Below are 20914 nucleotides of genomic sequence, written 5' to 3' on the forward strand. Positions count from 1 at the left end.
TGGCACTAAGAAATACATCCATAATACATCATGGGCCCGCCACATTCATCATCCATAATGAATCAGCGACGCCCCGCGCTTACCATTCAGAGCAGGTTACACCGCCCGCCGGTAATCTGTCACGCCACACCCACCGCGGGTTGCGCACCGGCCTCGGCACTTGTGGAAAGTTTGCGATCGCTGCGTTCGGCCTGGTCTGTGGAAGCGGGACTCGGGCGCATGTCTCCACCTGCCAACTTCCAGTAATGGGCGGCATTACCTTCAACGGGGGGGGCGGATTAGGCCTCGTGGTTTATTTGGTGGAGTAAATGGCGGGCAGGAGATGCTCTGAAGCCAACAGAAAGTAAAAAGCCAACGACCCGCCCGGCAGACAGGGATGGGCCTGGACGTCCTCCGTCGCCGTTCGCTCTGTCCCCCCGGAGATGTTTGGCTTTGTTTTCCTTCGCGTTTGGAGAGGGGGGGTGTGGTTTAACAGGCATTTCCTGTCTTCTTACGAACCGGCCCAGCTTTCCAGCTACTGAAAATGCCACTTCATGCAGGGGAAGCCACACACACCCACACACACACACCTTTCCAAACGATAGGGAGTGATCCTGAAGCGTTGGCATGTGCTCGGTGGATTGTCCCCGTTGTTTTGACGAAATTGCGAATCAGACTGTCATTCCGTCCTCGCCTCGCTTCTGTCCTCGGTTGCAAATGGCCATCCTGTCATCCGCTGTTCCGCTCAGTTTACTTCTGTTGCTTCTCTACTTGTTTTTTTTTTTTTTTTTTTTTTTCCGTCGGAATCGTAGGGGTCCGAGGCAGGGCTATCGCGAATTATCACCTCGCCGCCGCGGGAGATTCGCCGATGAGTGATGAAAAGTGCGCGTCGAGAGAAAGCACACGGCGATATGATTTATCCGTCTCTTGTGCCGCGCCGCCCGAGCGGAAATCATCCATGAAACAAGAAAGGCCTTATCACCGCTCCCGCCGTCTGGCCGTGACGGACGCGCGGGCGGGGCGGGGACGGTGCCAGGGGAGCCTTGTTTTCACCGGGGTGCCCGGGAATGAGGGTGCACGTTGCCAGGCAGCCCGCAGCGGCCAGAGACGGTATCGGCAAACGTTCCGAAATTCCTGTCATTTCACGTAGGCAGGAGCCGGTGGGAGAAATGGCGCAAATATTTTGAGAACGTCACGCTCGTCTCCAGTCTAATTCTGTGCTTTTAGTTAAACACGCCTTTCACCGCTCGCATCAGCCATCAAATCTTCACAATCGGCGCCAATCAAGATGCCAAATACGCATCAAATGTCAAGAGCGGCGGGACAGAGGCTCGGCTTCAGCTCGACCCTCCTCGCGGCGCGTCTGTAACTGTCAGCCATTCGGATGATCGAGTGTCCTTAGGTATCACACACACACACACACACACATACACACACACCGTTTTAACTTAAATAGGCTTATTTTGCAGATGGCGATAAGACGTGCGGAATTAGAGCAATTTGAGAGTTGCCGGTGCTGAGCTCTCGTTCGGCGCTTACGTCTTCTCCGCCAGACAGACGTCGGTGACGAACGGACGCATCACCTGCGGCGCCTCTCGCAGCTGGATTAGCGGGCGCGGTAATAAATGAACACTCCGCCTTAATGCACGCCGCCGAGTCGGGACGCTCCGTCCTGCGGTTCAGCCGGCTGACAGCTGTTATGACAAAGCCATACGTTTCATCTGTGGTGGAAGCTTTTAACTGTAATCAGTTTGTCAGGACGGGCTGGCGGCGGCGGCGGGCTCTCGTGCCACTTGTGAGGCGGCAGTTACGAAACACAGAAGACTACCCAAGTGTCCAAGCTTTTCGAGCTTGGGAACGCGAGCTGTCCCGTAGCCTCGCCGATCTGTCTCTGTTTAAATCGAAACCCGAGGCCCGCCAATTTCGGGTGCCGTTTGGCACCTACCGGTTTTATATTTACATTTACAGCATTACAGTAATTACATTACAGTAGTTATAGTCTTCCACTTAGGGTTAAGTGTCTTGCTCAGGGACACAATGGTAGTAAGTGGGTTTCGAACCTGGGTCTTCTGGTTCATGGCGAGTGTGTTACCCACTAGGCTATTTGTGTGTGTGTGTGTGTGTGTGTGTGTGTGTGTGTGTCTATATATATATATATATATATATATATATATATATATATATATATATATATATATGGTTCTAACTCTTGCATTTACCCTAGGTTTTATTCCCTTAATCTATTTTCCCAGTTAAACTATTTTTGTTTTTATTATTTATGATTGTTCTAAATTCAAATGCAAGAGTTAGAACCATATATATATATATATATATATACACACACACACACACACACACACACACACACACACACACACGGGTGGTAGTAGCCTAGTGGGTAACAGACTCACCTATGATCCAGAAGACCCAGGTTCAAACCCCACTTACTAACATTGTGTCCCTGAGCAAGATACTTAACCCTGAGTGTCTCCAGGGGGGGACTGTCCCTGTAAATACTGATTGTAAGTCGCTCTGGATAAGGGCATCTGATAAATGCCGTAAATGTAAAATATATATATGAATGTTGATAAAGTGAGTGTGTGTCCGTGTTTTGTGTTCCATGAACGGAATGCCACGCTTGGCCTGGTACGGGCTCACTGATAAGCCGTGTTGCCGTCACTCTGCGGGAAATTGGCGCTGGGCCGAGGGGAAATATAGTGCAAATTTGGAACATAAAGAATGTGTTTGTTTGCCGCTGACCCCTGCGTGTCGAATTTTCACCTTTGGAGTGCGCAGGGCACGAAGACTTATCAAGCAGGGGACAGGAAGCCGTCTGTCACCGAGGTCTCCAATGAAGAGATCCCTTATCGGCGGCTCTGCCTCGTCTGCCTATTGACTTTTTTTTTTTTGTAGGGGGGTTGCAAGGTCACGCTGTTTTTAAGTCGACCTGGACGGGAGGCTGTGGAGATAAAGGTGGAATGCCTCTGGGCCTTGTCACCGAGCGCTTCCTGGACAAAATGTTGAGGGATGCGTTTAGCGCCTCCTTAAATCCCGAACCACAGAGGTGACATTTAAGTCTCCACAGATCTGGAGATTGGGGGACTCTCTGCTGAGAGTCTTATTTCTGTTTCAACTTCAGACTCTCCCCTTCCCACATCTGTAGTACATTTTAGTAGATGTACAGGCTTCAAAATGTCATATTTCACATTACACAAATGTTACAGTTATTTTTGGTCACGTCTGCCTGTCTGTGTGTGTGTGTGTGTGTGTGTTTAGTCATAATAGATCATAATTGGGCCACTACATGTCTTCGCCAGGAAAATGTAAAAAATTCACACTCATTACTATGAGACACTAAGTGACAGCAACAACTGCATGTGTGTGCATTTGTGTGGTTAATTGTCATGATGACTTGTGCAGGCGGGAAATTTGTTGGAAAGCAGCTGCGTGTGTGTGTGTGTGTGTGTCTGTGTGTGTTTTCACGGCAGAAATAGGAGGCGAGATGAGAACAGGCGGGAAGAGAGGGAACGGTGACGGGTAACGTGTCATTTTCCTCGCCGCGTGCGGCCCCTCCCCAGGTGTAGATGGCCTGATTGGCGCCGTAGCCGCGGCGAGGGCCGGGCCGGCCTGGGGTGGGGTGTGTGGAGCTCCTGCCTCCGTAGAGCTGCCCTCTGCCACGAGGCGGAGTGGGTACTTCCGCGCCCGGCAGGGCGGCACGAAACATTCCACTGCAAGCGGGTTACAGTTCAAAGCATCGTGAAATGATCTGGCTTTATATGTTCATTACTTTATTTCTTAAAAAATCCCTTGCTGTTAAATATAGTTTTTTTTTTGCATGGCATGAACAAGTGTTAAATAGGGCTGGGCCAAACGATTGTTTAAAAAAATAATCTATCTATCTATCTATCTATCTATCTATCTATCTATCTATCTATCTATCTATCTATCTATCTATCTATCTATCTATCTATCTATCTATCTATCTATATCTATATATATATATATATGTATACATACACACACACACACACACACATATGTGTGTGTGTGTGTGTGTGTGTGTGTGTATATATATAGATTTTTTTTATTGTTTTTTTTATTGGTTTTTATTGAGGTATGTAGAATAAAAATATATATATATATGTATGTATATGTATATTCTACATACCTCAATAAAAACCAGAAAGTTATTTTTAACTTATTTTTTAAATGCATGTTTATGGCGTAAATAAAACGGTCACCCAGGATACTTTCTCGGAGGAACTGAAAGAATACAAGAACCCATGTAAACCTAGGGGCTTGAATACAGAAAGGGTTTTGTTGCTTTTATTAAAATGGACGGCAGCAATGGAGGCCAGCAGCCCACCATGGTGTCCTTCCTGAACCAACAGAATTTAACAATGGGTTTTTATTTCAGGAAACACAGAAACATTTAAAATGTTACCATAGATTGCTTAAGTCATGTGATTTCATTTATCGACTGATCTGATCAACTGAGGGTGAAGGTAATTTTATCACAGGTTTTGCCAGAAGTCAATTTTTGCCAGAAAATTACTTTATATATTCCTATATTTAAGGTTCCGATATATTGCGATATATTACACCAACAGTAGCCTGAAACTTTGTCCGGGTTTTAACAGTTGACTGTGTTTTTGAGCCGCTTAAAAATTCATCAGGTCATGGCCATCCTACGTGCCTGTTCGCACCAGCGGATTGATTTCCTGCCCACTCGCTATAGTTGAAATGTAGTGGAAGGTGTCGTCTTTTTCACGAGCTCAAATCCGGTCACCGTACGTTGTAGCCTACACCAAAATCATGTACAAATTACGGAACAATTTCCTCTTAGTTTGAAGTACACCGTCTTTGCATTGCACTCGCGTGGCTGATACCAGCTTTTGCCGTCATTTTTGTATTGGGTCCAATGCATCGGCACAATGAATGTTGCCCCATCGTGAAGCACCGCACACGGTGACACAACAAAATGTGTCCTCTGCATTTAACCCATCGCCCTTGGCGAGCGGTGGGCAGCCATGAAAGGCGGCTCGGGATTCGAACCGGCAACCTTCCAATTACGTGTCCGCTTCCTTAGGTTACAAAAAATCCAATAGATACAATTATGAATAAATGAGCAGATTTTGGTACAGTGCAGAACTTGGTTGTGTTGCAGAGTGTTACGTCAGACGGGATGAAGAACCTTTGGGCGTAGAGGGTCACAGTAGACCTCGGGCACTAGACAAACGCTTTTATTTGCTGGAGGCGAAACACTTTCTGCCAGTAACATTTGGCACAATCTTTGGACCGAGGTGAAGGACCGTGTCCGTGGACAGATGAGAGGAAGTGGGAATTGTTCTGATTTCATTCCTGCCTCGCACTGCCTCATTGTTGTCTCGTCTCTCCGAAGCGATGAAGGGAGCAGTGCCGACGCGTATTCGGGATTACCTCTGTAATCCCCTAAGGATTATGATCATATGTCTCATTATGACTCATCCTCCCGCCTCCAAACACCTTCTGCTGTCAGGAGGCAAGAGGTCAGAGGTCACATCCCCCGTTAATAGGGAATTAAACAGATTAAAGGAGTGAGACAGAAGCTCATATTGATTTTAAGACTCGTTTGTGAGTGTGTGTGTGTAAGTTCACCCTGAACATAGTAATAGATGTCATCTGCTGAACGTCGTGGTCTGTTCTTTTTTCATAGCTGGAGAGGTTTTCACTCTGTACCTCAGTGTACTTACCTGTGTGCCCGCCACACACACACACACACATACACACACACACGTATAGGAACAGACATGCAGCTGAGGTGGGAAAGGAGAATAGTTTCTGTCATGAATATAAATTGTCCCGGCCTAAGTGGCCCTGAAAGCGGACCAGCCCGGCGGAAATGGGGAGCGTTCTGGAAGCGTCATGATCTCAGCAGCTCCTCGCCGGGAAGGCGGGATTTTAGCCTTCAGGCTCTTTACTTCCTCGGCCCCCGTCTCCCGCGGGCCGGCGGGCGGCCACCGCGAGGTGCCGCCGAGCGACATGAATGCTGCATGAGACGAAGAGGAGACGCGTCCCTCGGAGTTTCACGTCCGTGCCGCAGTTCGCTGACAGCAGACATAAGGCAGGAAGTGCAGATAAAAAAGATTCCATAATTCACCGTGAGCGCGTGTCTGCTGCTCATTTTGAAAATGTCCAGCAGCATTTCCTGCTCGGGGCTTCACCGCGCACATAAAAGGGCTTTGTTTCTTTGAGTTGAGCATGCGTCTGCGATTGGTCACAGTAAATCCACTCTTTATTGTTGTAAAACTTTCTTGTCCAGTTGAAAATGTTTCCACGGCGGACGATAAGATAAGAGCGTCTGTGAAGACGAACAAAGGTTTGGGGGGGGGGGGGAAAGAGGCGCACAAAGTGCCTGTTGTGCTTTGTTCTTGCCCGAGAAGCATTCAAATATGCTTTTGATTTCCTCATTTCCTAAATCCCTTTGGAAATCTTGACTTCATCTCTTGGAAGCGTACAGTAGAGCGCGGAGCGGATTATGGGGGCGCTGGCGCGGCGAGGGGCTTCGCCTGACTGGGAGGACATTCCGCTTCATTTTCCAAGATGTTGTGGCTTGTAACATGGACCGTAAAAAAAAAAAAAAAGGACAAACATGCCGGAGGGGGGACCCCGTCGTGTCCGCCGAGGGTCCATTCTCACCGCCTCCCCCCACGCCTCCACCCCTGAGAAAGCGGCGTTGTCAGGCCCCGGCCCGCAACAATGGGGCCGGGCCCCGGGGGGACCGCGACGTATTTGCATGCAGCTGTTTGCCGAATCCTCAAGCACAAAAGCCAATCAAAGGGCCGTTAATGGAGGATGACAAGCGTCACCCGACGCCTGTGTCCCGTCCCGTCCCGTCCCCCCCCCGTCTGAGGCCATCCTCCGCTCGCCGCTCTGTCTGTGCCGCCGAGAGCGAGAGAAAAGACACCGACCTGCTTTTCTCACACTCTCCAAAAGAGCTGGTACGCACCGGTACGCGCCTTTCTTTCGGGGGCCGAATCGCTCGTGTCGGCGGAGTTTTGGGGGGGTCAGAGGTCATGTAGGATATGTCTCTCGTCAGCCCGAAGACGCGGCGCCTGACAGGGGTCATCCGGAGAGCTGCTCTCTGGCCGGCCGTACGGGCGGCGCTGGCATTTCGGCCCGGGTTTTATCTGGCCCAGCCTTCACATCCTTTGGATTTTTCCATTTTTTTTTTTTTTTTTTACCCCCCTCTAGCTCCTTTTTCCCCCTCTTCTCTTTCTTCCCTTTTTTTTCCCCCCCATCCAAAGGCATTCATCTGAGCCCTGGTGCCACATCCAATTTCAAGGGTGTTGATGGAAAACAAAATTTGTATTATAGGAGGGCTCCTTACCCGTAAATTATGGTGTGCAGGCTGAAAGGGGAGGGAGTCTCCCAGAATGCAGCACTTTGTGTGGTGGGACCGGCCACTGTCTGCTCACTTCAGGCTGAATAGCTGGCTTAGGGAGGTGGCCAGGAGGTGGAATAAGAAAAGCTACTTTTCCCAGTCACTGACCAGAATGCCTGATAAGGCTCCATGTCAACAAGGCCACGAGGAGGGAAAGGAGGAGGAGGGGGCGGGGGGGGTCGCGTCCAATTATGGCACTGCCGGACTGGTCGCCGTGGCAACAGGGTTGTGGATTCCGCGTAGTGTATTATTTACTGCCTAGGATACCCCCCCTTAACATGATTTAATTTCAAAGAAGCAGCGGCGGAGCAAGAGAAGCAGCGAGAACGAGGGAGTAGCCTTGACTCCGCAGTTGCTTCGTGACGTGGGGAGAGTCATAATCGCCGCCGGCACTCCGAGTTTACGGCAGGTGAAGGGCGCCAGATCGTCCGGCCCCAAAAGGCATTACATGTGCAGATAAAACACGCACGGCCCGTGTTACTTGGCTCCTGGGTTATTGCGGTATTTCTGGTCGCGTCTAGATTTGTTGCACGGCATCAAAATCGGCCAACAGTTCAGCAGGTTGCAGGGCTGGCCTTTCATTCTTCTCTCCCATTCGTCCATGGCCTGAGAGATGAACAGCAGTGAAATGACCTCTTTTTCTACGTAGGACGCTGGAAAAATGATCATTGGGATAAAATGTAAATAATGTGATGATAAAAATGAGAGCTAAAGGTTCTCAGGTCGGTTGTTCAAGAGATGCCTGACTTCTTTCAATGGCCAAGATTCAAGAAAGGGCATCGGCTTGAGGAGTTTCTAAATACGTGCCTGAGTGCACAACTGAAGGCCTGAGACAATGCTGTGGGTTTTTTTTTTTTTTCAGATTGAGCCCTTGCCTCTATTCTCAGCGTTGCCAGATTGGGTGTTTTTCAGTTTGAAATTGTAACCAAATTAACTTTAAAGTTTGCTACAGTAATTAATAACGTAAGTAGTGTAGATCATTTCAAATGATCAAGACATAATATTCATTACATATTTTCAGAGGTTCTGGTCAGTGTTTTGATGCATTTATGAAAGTGTCAGCTGCGTCTGGCAACATTGAATACGAAGACATTTTCTTTTACTGCCGCCAAATTTTGGAAATCTTGCAGGTTACTTCTTAGTTTAGTGAGGCATATTTTTATTTTCACCCTAAGGGTTGATTCAGATGATTTGGTGCATGGTAGCTGTGTAAATATTTTCATCTGGTTGCGCCTGGAGTTTGTCACTCCTGTGTTTGAGCATCTCCGCTGCTGTGTGCCTCCGTTTGACAACTATGTAAACTCGCGTCCATGCGCAGTGTAACACTCCCGCACTGTCCGTATCTGACTAGGATGAAGTTCACATTTGTGTCATAGGTCAGACAACACACTAGAAGTAAACAAAGTGTTTATAAATTAATTGCATCAAGTAAAATAGCATCATAACAAAACCCTGTCCTTGTGACTTTAAACCTCGATTGAATTGATCCCAGAAATGGGAGAGTTTGATTAAAAGTGACTTTTGACTGGTTGAATAAAGTGGATCTGGTTCTCAGCTGCCACCCCGGCAGCAATGCGCTTCTCTTTGTCAAAAGAGCACCAGTGTCCTTCTGATCTCCTTCACGTCTGCACGCCGTCTGCCTGCTGGACATTATTCATCGATGTTGATTGCATGTGGACTCTTTATATCTGCTCATTATTTCATTTTTTTTTTTTTACCTTGTTTGAATTATTGTTGTCCGGTTCCCGTTAACACGTCTTTATTTGGGGTCTCGTTTACAACCTCCGGCCCGTCCTCCAGTGCCTCAGGCTTTACAGGCCTTTCCTAAGACGGCAGGGCAATTTGTCGTCTGCTCCCGGGTCAGACCAGATCCTCCCTTTCCCCAGTATTGATTTACTGCCTCGTGTCGCCGTGAGCCTACAGAGATCCGTCCACGACTGGTGGGGGAGATGCAGGAGCGCTGCAGGCTTCATCAGCTGCTAGGCCCCTCCCGACAGCCGCTGGAGATCAGGCTGCAGACCCGAGACCGGCGATGTACAGTTTGCAGCGTGAAGCTCCGCTATGAAGGGTGGTCTCATTCCCTGGGGCAATGCACCCCCGCCCCATCCGGATTGGCCTATGAGAGTTTTGAGAACTCGCACGCTCGCTCTGCACTTTGTTCTCCCGGTGATAAACCTGTCACATCACCGATGATCGATGGCCCGCGGGCCATTCATCAGTCTGAGCGCCCGGCTCTGGGAGCGGCCTGTTTTCACTCCGTTCTGGGCAGGTCTTTACCGCAGTAATGGATGACTGCAGTCAACAGAGCAGTCGGCTTTTAACCAACAACTCCGGCCCCAGCAGCTGGCAGCCATTTTCTGGAAATAGAAATGTTGTGAATGGCGGCGAGAGGGCTTGCTGGTTCCGGTGTTCAGTGTTGTCCCCTCCTCGGGTCTGTTATTTCTGGTCCCCTGTTATTCCTCCCGTTTGGATCCTGGGTTTTCATGGCAGGCGACACGCTCGCTCGCTTCGGGTCCGATGAGGCTGGCAGGCCGAGCTTCGCCGTAATTAGCGCCGCAGTGCTAAGAGAGTTGGTTAGTGTTAATGCGCGACAGTGGTGCCAAATCAACAAGAGTTATGAGAAGGAACGGGGCACGTTCTCCAAACAGATGGCAGAAAGGAGGCTAATTGGGGACCTCGGTGGCGGAAAACGCAAATCGCTGCTGCCGACCCTGCTGTGCACAAAAAAAACGGGGTGTTCTTTATCACTTTATGTTCTGCATGTTACAGAACACGACCCCAAAACCAGAAACCCGTTTTTTTTTATTTTTTCCTAGCGGGTGCGTCTTTGAAATAGTGTGTTGAAGGGATACACAATTGAGCAAAATAGTAAATTTTCCCCCAAACATCGTGATTTGGCTCTACTCACGTCTTGCCAGAACCGTATATGGATTTTTCCTCCCGCGTCGACACCAGACAGTCCTCCTTCGATCGTCAGAGCTGTAAAATGGATTAAATTACACTTCATGCTGTTTTGATTCATGTTTTTTTCCCCCTCCCCTGCCATACCGATAGAAAAAAATATAAATCCAGGTTAAAAAAAAATACAAAATCCAGAGTCACCGAGTTCTGCAAGATTGTCTGTAAATGGAGGAACATGGCAGTGCTCGGGCTTCCAAAGCACCGTCCCCACACACTGCTCCCCGGGCGCCTGTCATGGCTGCCCACTGCTCACTCAGGGTGACGGGTTAAATGCAGAGGACAAATTTCACTGTGTGCACCGCGTGCTGTGCTGCTGTGTATCACATGTGACAATCACTTCACTTTCACTTTCAGAGTGAATTTCTCCTTTTCACGTCTCCGTGTGGACGGCAGAGCGGCTTTTTTTTTTTTTGGTGAAAAAGCCCAAACTCCAACCTGACCTATAACCCCAAACCCGCCAAACGTACCACAATGGCGGATAACAGTTACAAAAAAATCCTCTCTGCGGTGTACAATTCTAATGAAAAGACGAGGCTGGAGAACCACGAAGGAGAACTAGGTTTAAACACGCGTGGACGATAACATTTCAGAGAACCCGCAAGAGCACTGACAGCCTAGCTACGTTATGCATGTAATATTGTGTCTCCCTCACCCCGCAGCTTTCAGCCGGGCGGCTCTGCCCTTTGGGCTGGTCAGGAGGGAGCTGTCCTGTGAAGGCTACCCCATCGACCTGCGCTGCCCCGGGAGCGACGTCATCATGATTGAGACGGCCAACTACGGCCGCACCGACAACAAGATCTGTGACGCCGACCCCTTCCAGATGGAAAATGTCAACTGCTACCTTCCCGACGCCTACAAAATTATATCCCAACGGTGAGTCCCAGCTTTTCTGCTGTAGGGAGCATTAACGGCGGCCGATAGAAAAGCCATCGCTGTTAGCAACGGCGGAGTGAATCCAATTCATTCCGGTAACCGCTAACCCACGAATAATCCGTTAACTCAACCCTATAATGCTGCGAGTGGCTCGTGTTTCTGACGCAATGATCGCATGAACCTCGTCTCCACTACACTGGCGTCGGTTCTGGTACTCTTCCGGCACTGAGCTGGGAACCAACCGCGAACCGGTCCGCGTTTGCATCATTTACATTTACAGCATTTCCCAGACGCCCTTATCCAGAGCGACTTACAATCAGTAGTTACAGGGACAGTCCCCCCCTGGAGACACTCAGGGTTTAGTGTCTTGCTCAGGGACACAATGGTAGTTGTGGGGATTTGAACCTGGGTCTTCTGGTTCAGAGGCGAGTGTGTTACCCACTACCACCCTATGATAATAAGTCACAGGTCACGCCCACTAAACAGAAATCCCAACATCGCTCCACCGCTGCCACTTTTTCATTATCCCCTCACTTTTTGTCCCTTTTGTCTTATTTTTTTATTTTAGCTTAGTGACAATTCGATTGTTGACATCACAGGTTCTTGCTGCCAGACCAGCAAAGTTTCGGTGCTGTTTTTTTTTCACTGGTTCCAAAATTGGGACCCGGCACGGGAACCCGTGGCTACTCCGGGTCCAGCACCTGCACGGGGAGGGGCTTCGGGTCCGGCGGTTCTGGCGGGGCCGCGCCCGTGCCGCCCCGCCGCAGGGCCCCGCTCCCCCCCGTCTGAGTAATGTTCTCCTCTACAACAATTTATATTACTGACACTTGTGCTTGCTCTGCTCTCCCTGGACATTCTTGTGCTGCTGCCAGACTGTGAGCGCTCTCTCTCTCTTTCACACACACACACACACACACACACACACTGTGACTCCCAGGGACCTAGCCATGCTGGTGTATATTTAAAGCACCCCAGATTAACATTTCATAAGGCACAACCAACTCCGCCGCTCGTTCATTTTCCAGAGAGACACGGCACGCTCTGATCGTTGGGGTTGTGGGGAAATACGGCTGATAAGCATTTTATTTTTCGGCGAGGTGGAGGAGCCATCATCCTCGGGGCGGCTCCCATTCATCATCGCTTCCAACTGGGCACTTACGCCCGATGATGTTAACCCGAGCTCCGATGTTAAAAACCTCAAAATGAAGCAACAACAAAAAAAAATATACACCATTGCACACCCCCCCCACCCCCTCCACCAAATGTGAGAGTTGCACAAAACAACGAAATTGAAGCGGCCGTGAATGGCTGGATCGCATTTTTTTTTGCATTAGCATTTGTGCAATAAGCTGAATAACACGCGCTGTCATCATTCCTGCAATATGTTGTTGTCTATTTATACGTCCGGTTTAGAACATTTCGGGGGGGTCGCGACCCTGGCGCTCCTCGGCTATTATAACAACGCGTGCTCAGTGATATGAAACGATCCCGTCGCTTTCATGATTTGCCCGTCGCGCCACTCTCTCTGACTCAAGGACAACGGAGTGAAGGTCTCGTTTTAAAAATGCACGACTCTCCGCGCTTTCAGAGAACGAACCCACTCCGGATTCGGCGGGAGAAGAAGCGACGCTCATCAAGAGGAATAGTGAGTGTGTGACTGACAGCTCCCGACGCCCCTGTAGGTTTTTTTAAAGACCCCGCTTGCTAAACGCGAGGAACGGCGTCTTAATTAAAAAAACTCACACCGGTGGACAGGAGGACGCGAGTGAGGACGCTTCAGACGCTCCTGCAGCCGGAGCTCTTCTCCTGCCGACGGCTCCCGTTGCTCGGAGCCTCGGCTGTAGGAACAACAGCCGTTTTCATGAAAGCCATATCAGAGTTTGCCTGTCCGGCGGTGAGGGTCACTGCAAGTTCAACCAAAGCAGACGTCCCGTGGGAAGATGGCGGCTCCCTGAGGTGAATGTCGAGTGCTAATCCAGCAGCGCGGGCTTGATGTCTCCCGGGGGGCGAGGGGACGTACACATACACGTGCGTGTCTCCATTTACCTTTACGGCATTTACCAGACGCCCTTGTCCAGAGCGACTTGCAATCAGTGGTTACAGGGACAGTCCCCCGCTGGAGACGCTCAGGGTTACATGTCCTGCTCAGGGACACAATGGTAGTAAGTGGGGTTTGAACCTGGGTCTTCTGGCGAGTGTGTTACCCACTAGGCTACTACCACCCTCCAGGCGAGAGTATCGGATATGTGAGCGGGGTCAGGAGGTGCCGTCCCGCTCCCCAAAAGCCCTGAAGCGTTTTTCGGCTCGTCTTAACGCGGCCAGACATTCCAGACCGGCCCCACACACGCCGCCCCGGCCAAACGTCGCTTCCTCGCCGCCTGTCGTCATTGGCGCGCCGCCGCAGAGGGGAGGGGGGCGGAACAGGAAGCTCTCCCGGGCCTCGACACCAGTCCCTTCTGCTATCTGCCCCCGTCCGAGGACCGTACAGCAACGGGGCAATACGATTTTTCTTAATTAATACCCTCAGTCCGGTGCTTTAGGGCTGCGGTGCAGCAGAACACAACAGGGCGTGGCCCGGGCGTGGCCTGGTTCACATCTTTCTTAAATGCTCGCGTGAAGCTGGTTCGGATTTTTGGAACACGGTCATTATTGGCTGCCGACGCCATACCGCATTATTAATAGATGAAGTGGTGGCGGATTTAGCCCGGCGCAAAAAAATTAATTTACCCCCAGCTTAATTACATTTAGATTGATTACACGCTCCTTATGGAAAGCGGCCTACAATAAAGGTCTTCATACCGCACCCGCCCCGGGCGGCGATAAAGCCGAACTGACATTGCTGCCGACCTTCGTGAATATTTATCAGCGGGCCACAAGTCGTTTGAAAGTCCCCGTTTTTTTGTGTCACATGCCTGTTTGCCATTGTGCCGCCGCCGTCACTGCGTGGGCAAATGCCTGATTGAAGTCGAGCCAATTTCACCCTTTATTTACACAAAGATGGAGCCTCGGTCCATCAAACGCGCGCAATTCTTACGTCCGCGCGCGCATTTTTAATTCATAAAGCAGAATATCTTCACAGCCAAGGTCACCTCCCAGCAGGAGAAAGGTATCTCTACCGGACACAAACCGAAGCCACCGCAGGCCTCGGCGGACGCCGTCCGGTCACTGCGCTCGGGCCCCTTTTGATGGAACGCTGCCCGCTGTGGAGCCACGCTCCGCCACTTATTTTTTATGACGCAAGCTCCGCTCTGACCGGTGAGACTTTAATGAACTGTGTTGCGGTCGCACCGCAGACTCCGCCGCCGCGCCCCGTCCCGTGTTCACGCGTGCCTGGCACGGACTCCGCCTCATAAACCCCCGCTTCTGTTCCAGGTGCAACAACCGAACGCAGTGCGTTGTCATCACCGGGTCAGACGTCTTTCCGGATCCTTGCCCCGGTACCTACAAGTACCTGGAGGTCCAGTACGAATGTGTCCCCTACAGTAAGTAATCCTTTAAATATAAGATTATTGAGTTTTACATAATGTTCAGTAATGTGCTGTAGTTGTATGTGGTAATGTACCATGTGCCAGGTCACAGGTCACGGGTTTAAAAGTCACCCTCTTCATAGTAACTCTGCTGAAATCATCCAGTAAGAATGGCCGAGTGGGGATTGTTTTTTGTGCTTTGTTGGCGTAATTGATTCATATACACAATCGGGCTGGGTGATAGATTGATCAGTTCCTCCTTGTTTTAAGGGATTTTTGCTCCCTAAATGCCTGATATATAAAAAATTCATAAATTCATATAAAACAGCTCTGTCTTTAATTGTAATTTTAGTTGACTGATGTAAGACATTAAATTTTGCAGTACTGACAGTACTGGCCTCCATCTGATATGATCGAAGAAACTCACCAAAGATGGAGCTCATTGGTCAAATTTGCAGGAATGTTGCGCTGATTAAACTAAATTGGTGAATTCATGGATTGAATTTGCGTCAATTATTCTGATGAAATCCGGGAGGTACTGACACAATCAATGCACCATGTCTTTTCTACATATGAATAGAAGAATATTGGAGAAGAAGAAAAAATCAATATTTTGTGAAAATGTCATATCGCCAAGCACCTGACAGTGCATGTGTGTTTTGCTGTTTGTCGTTACTGATGATCTTCTCCCCCCCCCCATTCTCTCTGATGACCGAAGACCTCTTGTTTCAGTATGCGCCCCTCTTCTCACCCTCTCTTCCACAGATGTTGACAGGCGGCTGCACATCTGTTAGCTCAGATCACTGATTTTGTTTAAATCCTTTTTCTTTCTGTCTTCCATTCGGCAGTCTACTCCATTGGCCTGCTCTACGTTCTGTCCCCAGTATAGCGATGTTCCTAAAAATCATATGTTTTACTTCATGTTATTGGGTCCCCACTCTGTTCTGACGTTGATTCTTGCCAGGAACAAAACTTTTTTTTTTTTTTCCCCTGCAGTGCTGTAGCACGAGTCTGTAATCATGACAAGTCATCAAGGTCTGCAGTGGATACAGGATAAACTGTGTTATTTTTCTGCCCAGCACCAAGAAAAGTCCTCTTGCATATTTCCCAGCGAGCCCGGCACTTCAGACGCTCAACTTTCAGATCACTGACTCCTGAGTGCAGTTCAGAAATCTATGTGGTGCTGGTCACCTGCTGCTGCCGGAGTTTCGTGTTCCATTGTTCTCCAGAACGGATTTAATGTGGCTTTAGGTGTGCTTTTCTGAATATAAAACAGACAAGCTCCAAATACGCCCTGTTCCTAACGGTTAAGGAAGCGGACCCGTGATCGGAAGGTTGCCAGTTCGAATCCCGAGCCGCCAAGGTGCCACCGAGCAAAGCACCGTCCCCCCTGTCATGGCTGCCCACTGCTCACCAAGGGTGACGGTTAAATTCATAGGATAGATTTCGTTGTGTGTTGCTGTGCTTGCTGTGCTTCACAATGACAATCACATTCACTCTCTTTCACTCAGGAGCGGCTCCTGCGTCCACACTAATGATCCCGAGACCACGGTTTACTGTCTTGACTCTGTCCTCCTCTAACACACGTGTCCTCCTGTTCATGTACCCAGTGTAGATTTCATGTTTGACTCGTGCTAATCTCTCTCTTCCTTAACGCTCTTTCCATTCTCTTTTCCAATGCTCAAAATAGAAGTGGAGCAAAAAGGTAAATCCCGAACTGGTCCCTAAATCCTCAGCTCCTTGTTTTGTGTCGTATGATTTCATTTATTTATTTTTTGTACCGTCCCTCTGATCCCTCCATGGTGTTTAGATCTTTAGATCAAACCTATGAATTTCACTGAAATCTGATTCATCACATTGACCCATCTTGTTCTAGGATGTAGCCGGATTTAGGGTCAGTTCAGTCGGAGCCATTTTTGTCGTTTCGTGGGCGGTTTGTACGCGTCTTGAACATCTGGTTTCCTCAGCGTTAAATCTGGGGGAAGGCGAATGGGATTTTTTGAAGGCTGGTGTAAACAGCGTGTCTGGGTGAAACGGATTTAAGATCTTTGCGCCGAGACGAGTGTTTTGCCTATGGCGTTTATCTGATTTCGGTCTTTTTTTTTTGGTTTTTTTTTTTAGTGACAGATATTGTTACGTTGCAGACATTTTGCTAAAGGAAGTGAAAAATGATCTGAACTCTAGGAAACGTAGCTCTGTTTTTTCACTCCTGCTAACCAAATAGCCACATGCAAATTTCCTCTGCATTAAACATTTGAATTTGAAGGAAGCACTCCAGGACCAGATTTAACCACTGAAACCGCTGAATATCTGAAACCCCATTCGCTCCTTCCACCAGCCTTTGTCCCCCCCCCCCGACAGAGACCCTGTGTTTAGAAATGCTAACAACACGCATACAAAATGAGGCCGTCTGCTCAGAGAGTTGTGGCCTGGACTGAACTGAGCCTTTAGGTCGAGATGCAGGTTCCGTCATGTTTGACTTGCTCACATGTACGTGTTCCCCAGTGTCAATTGTACCACTAGATTTAGACCAGACTGCATAAATCTACTGCACCCCCCCCCGTCCTGCTTGGGTCGAAACCCTCCCCATGGCACGTTCCGATCCCTGTGGTAGGGATGGGAGAGTGAGGCTTCTCTGTAAGATTCGGCGGCCTGTGCTTTTTCCACAGCCTTTCCACGGCCCCTTCGCCAAAACGATCCAGAGCAGCCGCTTCAAGGCTCTGATATAGGGACCCGAGATCCCAAGCCAAGGCCTCCCTCCCCCATCTGTAGTTAATCTTGCTTCAGTGGACTTGTGTGGGGCGGTTTCTTTCCTGCTTCCGTCCCCCCCCCCGTCAGTATGAAATAGCAGCCTCATTCTGTCCGGCCTCCCCTGCCCCCATCCCCTCGCCCCCTCATCCAGTCTGTCTTATTTGTTCTTTCCCTGAGCGTAATTCATGTATATTTGAAGGTATGGTTTTGCGCAGCTGCTAGAAACCAATCTGCTCGATGACAGGAACAAGCTGGCATTTAAATGAAAAAAGAGACGAAAACCAAAAAAAAAAAACAGAGTAAAAGAACTGAAAGAAGGTCTTGTTTAGGAAGCACGTCCATACGCTGTTCCTTCCCATCGGCGTGTCTGGACCCACATTTTCATTTACAGGGATTCTTTTTCTTTTTTTTTTTTTTTTTTACATTTTGGCTTTTCAGTTAAACATGTATGAGCGCAATCTCAGGGATCAAGGCCAGTTTCAAACCTCTGATACATCTTATTGCCTCCACCTTAACCTCTTGTGTTTCCTCTTTGCCCTCTGCCCCACTAGTCCTCCAAATGAGACAGAGGTCTTTCTCTGAGCCATTGAGATACATGTCTGATCCTCGGACTGCTAGTGAATGTCCCTCACCTCTGTCCTCTCCCTGTCCTCAGTTTTCATTTGTCCCGGGACCCTGAGGGCCGTGGGGGAGCCCTCCTTCGCGTTCGAGGCGGAGCAGCAGGCAGGCGCGTGGTGCAAAGACCCCCTGCAGGCGGGAGACAAGTTGTACTTCATGCCCTGGACGCCATACCGAACGGACACTCTGATCGAGTACTCGTCGCTGGAGGACTTCCGCAGTGGCCGGCAGACCACCACATACAAGTTGCCCCACCGCGTGGACGGCACCGGGTTCGTGGCGTACGACGGGGCGATCTTCTTCAACAAGGAGCGCACGCGCAACATCGTGAAGTTCGACCTGCGCACGCGCATCAAGAGCGGCGAGGCCATCGTGGCCAACGCCAACTACCACGACACGTCGCCGTACCGCTGGGGCGGCAAGACGGACATCGACCTGGCGGTGGACGAGCAAGGCCTCTGGGTCATCTACGCCACGGAGCAGAACAACGGGCGCATTGTGCTGAGCCAGCTGAACCCGTACACGCTCCGCTTCGAGGCCACGTGGGACACGGCCTACGACAAGCGCTCGGCCTCCAACGCCTTCATGGTCTGCGGCGTGCTGCACGTGGTGCGCTCCACCTACGAGGAGAACGAGAGCGAGGCCAGCAAGAGCCAGATCGACTACATTTACAACACCAAGCTCAGCCAGGGCGAGTACGCCGACGTCCTGTTCCCCAACCAGCAGCAGTACATCGCCGCCGTGGATTACAACCCCCGAGACAACCAGCTGTACGTGTGGAATAATTTTTACATCCTGCGATACGATCTGGAGTTCGGGCCCCCGGATCCTGGCGAAGGTGAGTCTCATTATGGCCTCCCTGTTTGGACTCGGGAGTGTGTGCGGAGAGGCGGGCGACACGGGCGACTGCTTTTTAATTTGGAGCTCGTGATATGGCGAGATACAGCGTCTCCCTCGCATGCGGGCAGAGATCGCGAGGGCGCAGGGATTTATTCCCACAAGCATCCCAGTCACGAACGCCGGCCACGTTCACCCCTGCACTCTCCGACTGGAAGTGGTGGCACGAAATACGCTCATTGCCGCCAAATCTATATAATGCGAGAGCAGAGAGGGATTTTTGATATCGGTTGCCATGACGACCCCCCCCCCCCCCCCCCCCCCCCCTCACCGTTCTGGGGACACGGTTTTCAATAGATTGGGATGATCCAGATGCCATTCCACAAGTGTGGGAGCCCGCAGGTTATTTGCCCGGCGCCGTGAATCATGGGAGCCCTGACAGGGTCGGGGGAATGGCGAGAAGATCAATTACTGTGGGCCGACGCCTAGATTTGAGCCCCATCTGCCTAAGAGCCCTCCCATCAGGGGCATAATAAGCCTCTTCACGCAGGCTACTGCCACCGGCGTGCGTTTCAGGGACGCGCTTTAAATGCGCCGTGCGTTGGAGAATTCTGAATTTAGACGTCTGCTTTCTACCCGCTTCCAACCAGACGGTGAGACCGTGAATCTCGTTTTCTGCGCTAGCTCGGGTTCTTGGTGATTTAAGCCCCTAGCAACAGGTCGCCGGTCACAAGCGCCCCGCCTCCCCTGACCTCCCCGCCCCCGCCGGCTGGCCCCCTTCACCCCCTTCACCCTCGGCACAATAACTGTTTGTTTGCCTTGGCTCTTTGCTGAAAACCTCCTAAAGGTTGAGTCCTGGACCAGCTACCTCTGTGCTGTGATTAAGCCAGAGCAGACTCCTGAATCCTAATGGGCCAATCTTGCGTGGTGTGAAGAAGGGGTTTATGGGTAGTGCATGCAAACAGGCTCGCCATCTCAAGCACAACTGCTTCCCTGAATGCAAATGTGATTAAGAACAGAATTATCATAATTACCATCCGCCGATGATCACGGGACCATGGAGAGAGAATAGTCGCGATCGCTGTGCATTTCAAATGAGAGACTTAGTTATTCAACTACCCACACTTGACATACGGGTTCCCAGAGTTCTCACACAGTTTTCCCTATACCCTCCCCCAGTCCTCTCTGTAGTGGACTATGAAGAGTGTCACATAGCCACAGTAAAATGACTCTATGAGGCTCGAGATTAGATGGTAGTATCTATAAAACCACCATTGAAAAAAGCCCTGGTACATACAAACTCAAACAGATCTGTGCATTCTTATAACATGTAATAGGGGTGCTGGAAAATACCGTGTTACGTGTTGATATCGTGTCAATACAGGGACATCAAATATTGATAGTTTTGTTTACAAGAATATGGTGCTGGCTCTGTCCTCTACAAGCACCACACCAGCCTTAGATAACTGACTGGCCACTTAAATATCTTCTTTGCAATCTAACGTTTTTAACGTTATCTTAACGTTATCTTATCTTAACGTTTTGTTGGTTTGTAATCGTAATTGTGACCCATATTGTGACCCGTATTATCGTATTGTGAGATCCTTGACAATACAGACCCCTAATATGTAACATTTTATTTTAGAAACCTTTTTTATTGGCATAGTTATTACCAAAAAAAATATTTTATTTGTGCCATTAGCTGGATTTAGATAACAATTAATTTATTTGAATTGAATGAGCGTACTGCTGATTTTGTATAAATCTAAAAAAAAGAAACAAGATGTGCAGTTGATCTGGCTTTTGTTTCATGTACGTGATAATTCTGGATCTGCCAGTGGGGCCGCAGTCAATATTCACTTCCTCATACATTACCTGAGGATTGAAGTGATCAGCACTGAATCACACATTGGTGGCCTGTTGGCCGCTGATTATCTGACCGTGCGGCCAGCAGGTTAAACTGCTCTGATTAGTTTTCTGCAGGCCTTCGTGTCTGTGGAATAAT

The 20914-nt window shown here is 49.6% G+C and overlaps 1 protein-coding gene across 10 annotated transcripts in view; it reads left to right on the forward strand.

Annotated features, from left to right (window-relative positions):
* Positions 1-20914, forward strand: part of adgrl2b.1 (adhesion G protein-coupled receptor L2b, tandem duplicate 1) — a 61032-nt gene that overhangs the window by 13492 nt on the left and 26626 nt on the right. For 5 of the 10 annotated variants that reach the window (XM_028975857.1, XM_028975862.1, XM_028975858.1 and 2 more), the window contains exons 3-6: positions 11023-11236; positions 14609-14718; positions 16394-16408; positions 18110-18910. In XM_028975857.1, the coding sequence (XP_028831690.1) occupies positions 11023-11236; positions 14609-14718; positions 16394-16408; positions 18110-18910 (1140 nt within the window). The remainder of the gene's footprint in view (positions 1-11022; positions 11237-14608; positions 14719-16393; positions 16409-18109; positions 18911-20914) is intronic. The other 5 variants (XM_028975859.1, XM_028975866.1, XM_028975865.1 and 2 more) reach the window with 1 other exon arrangement.

This window comes from Denticeps clupeoides, chromosome 4, assembly GCF_900700375.1.
Source record: "Denticeps clupeoides chromosome 4, fDenClu1.1, whole genome shotgun sequence".
Lineage (NCBI taxonomy): Eukaryota > Metazoa > Chordata > Actinopteri > Clupeiformes > Denticipitidae > Denticeps > Denticeps clupeoides.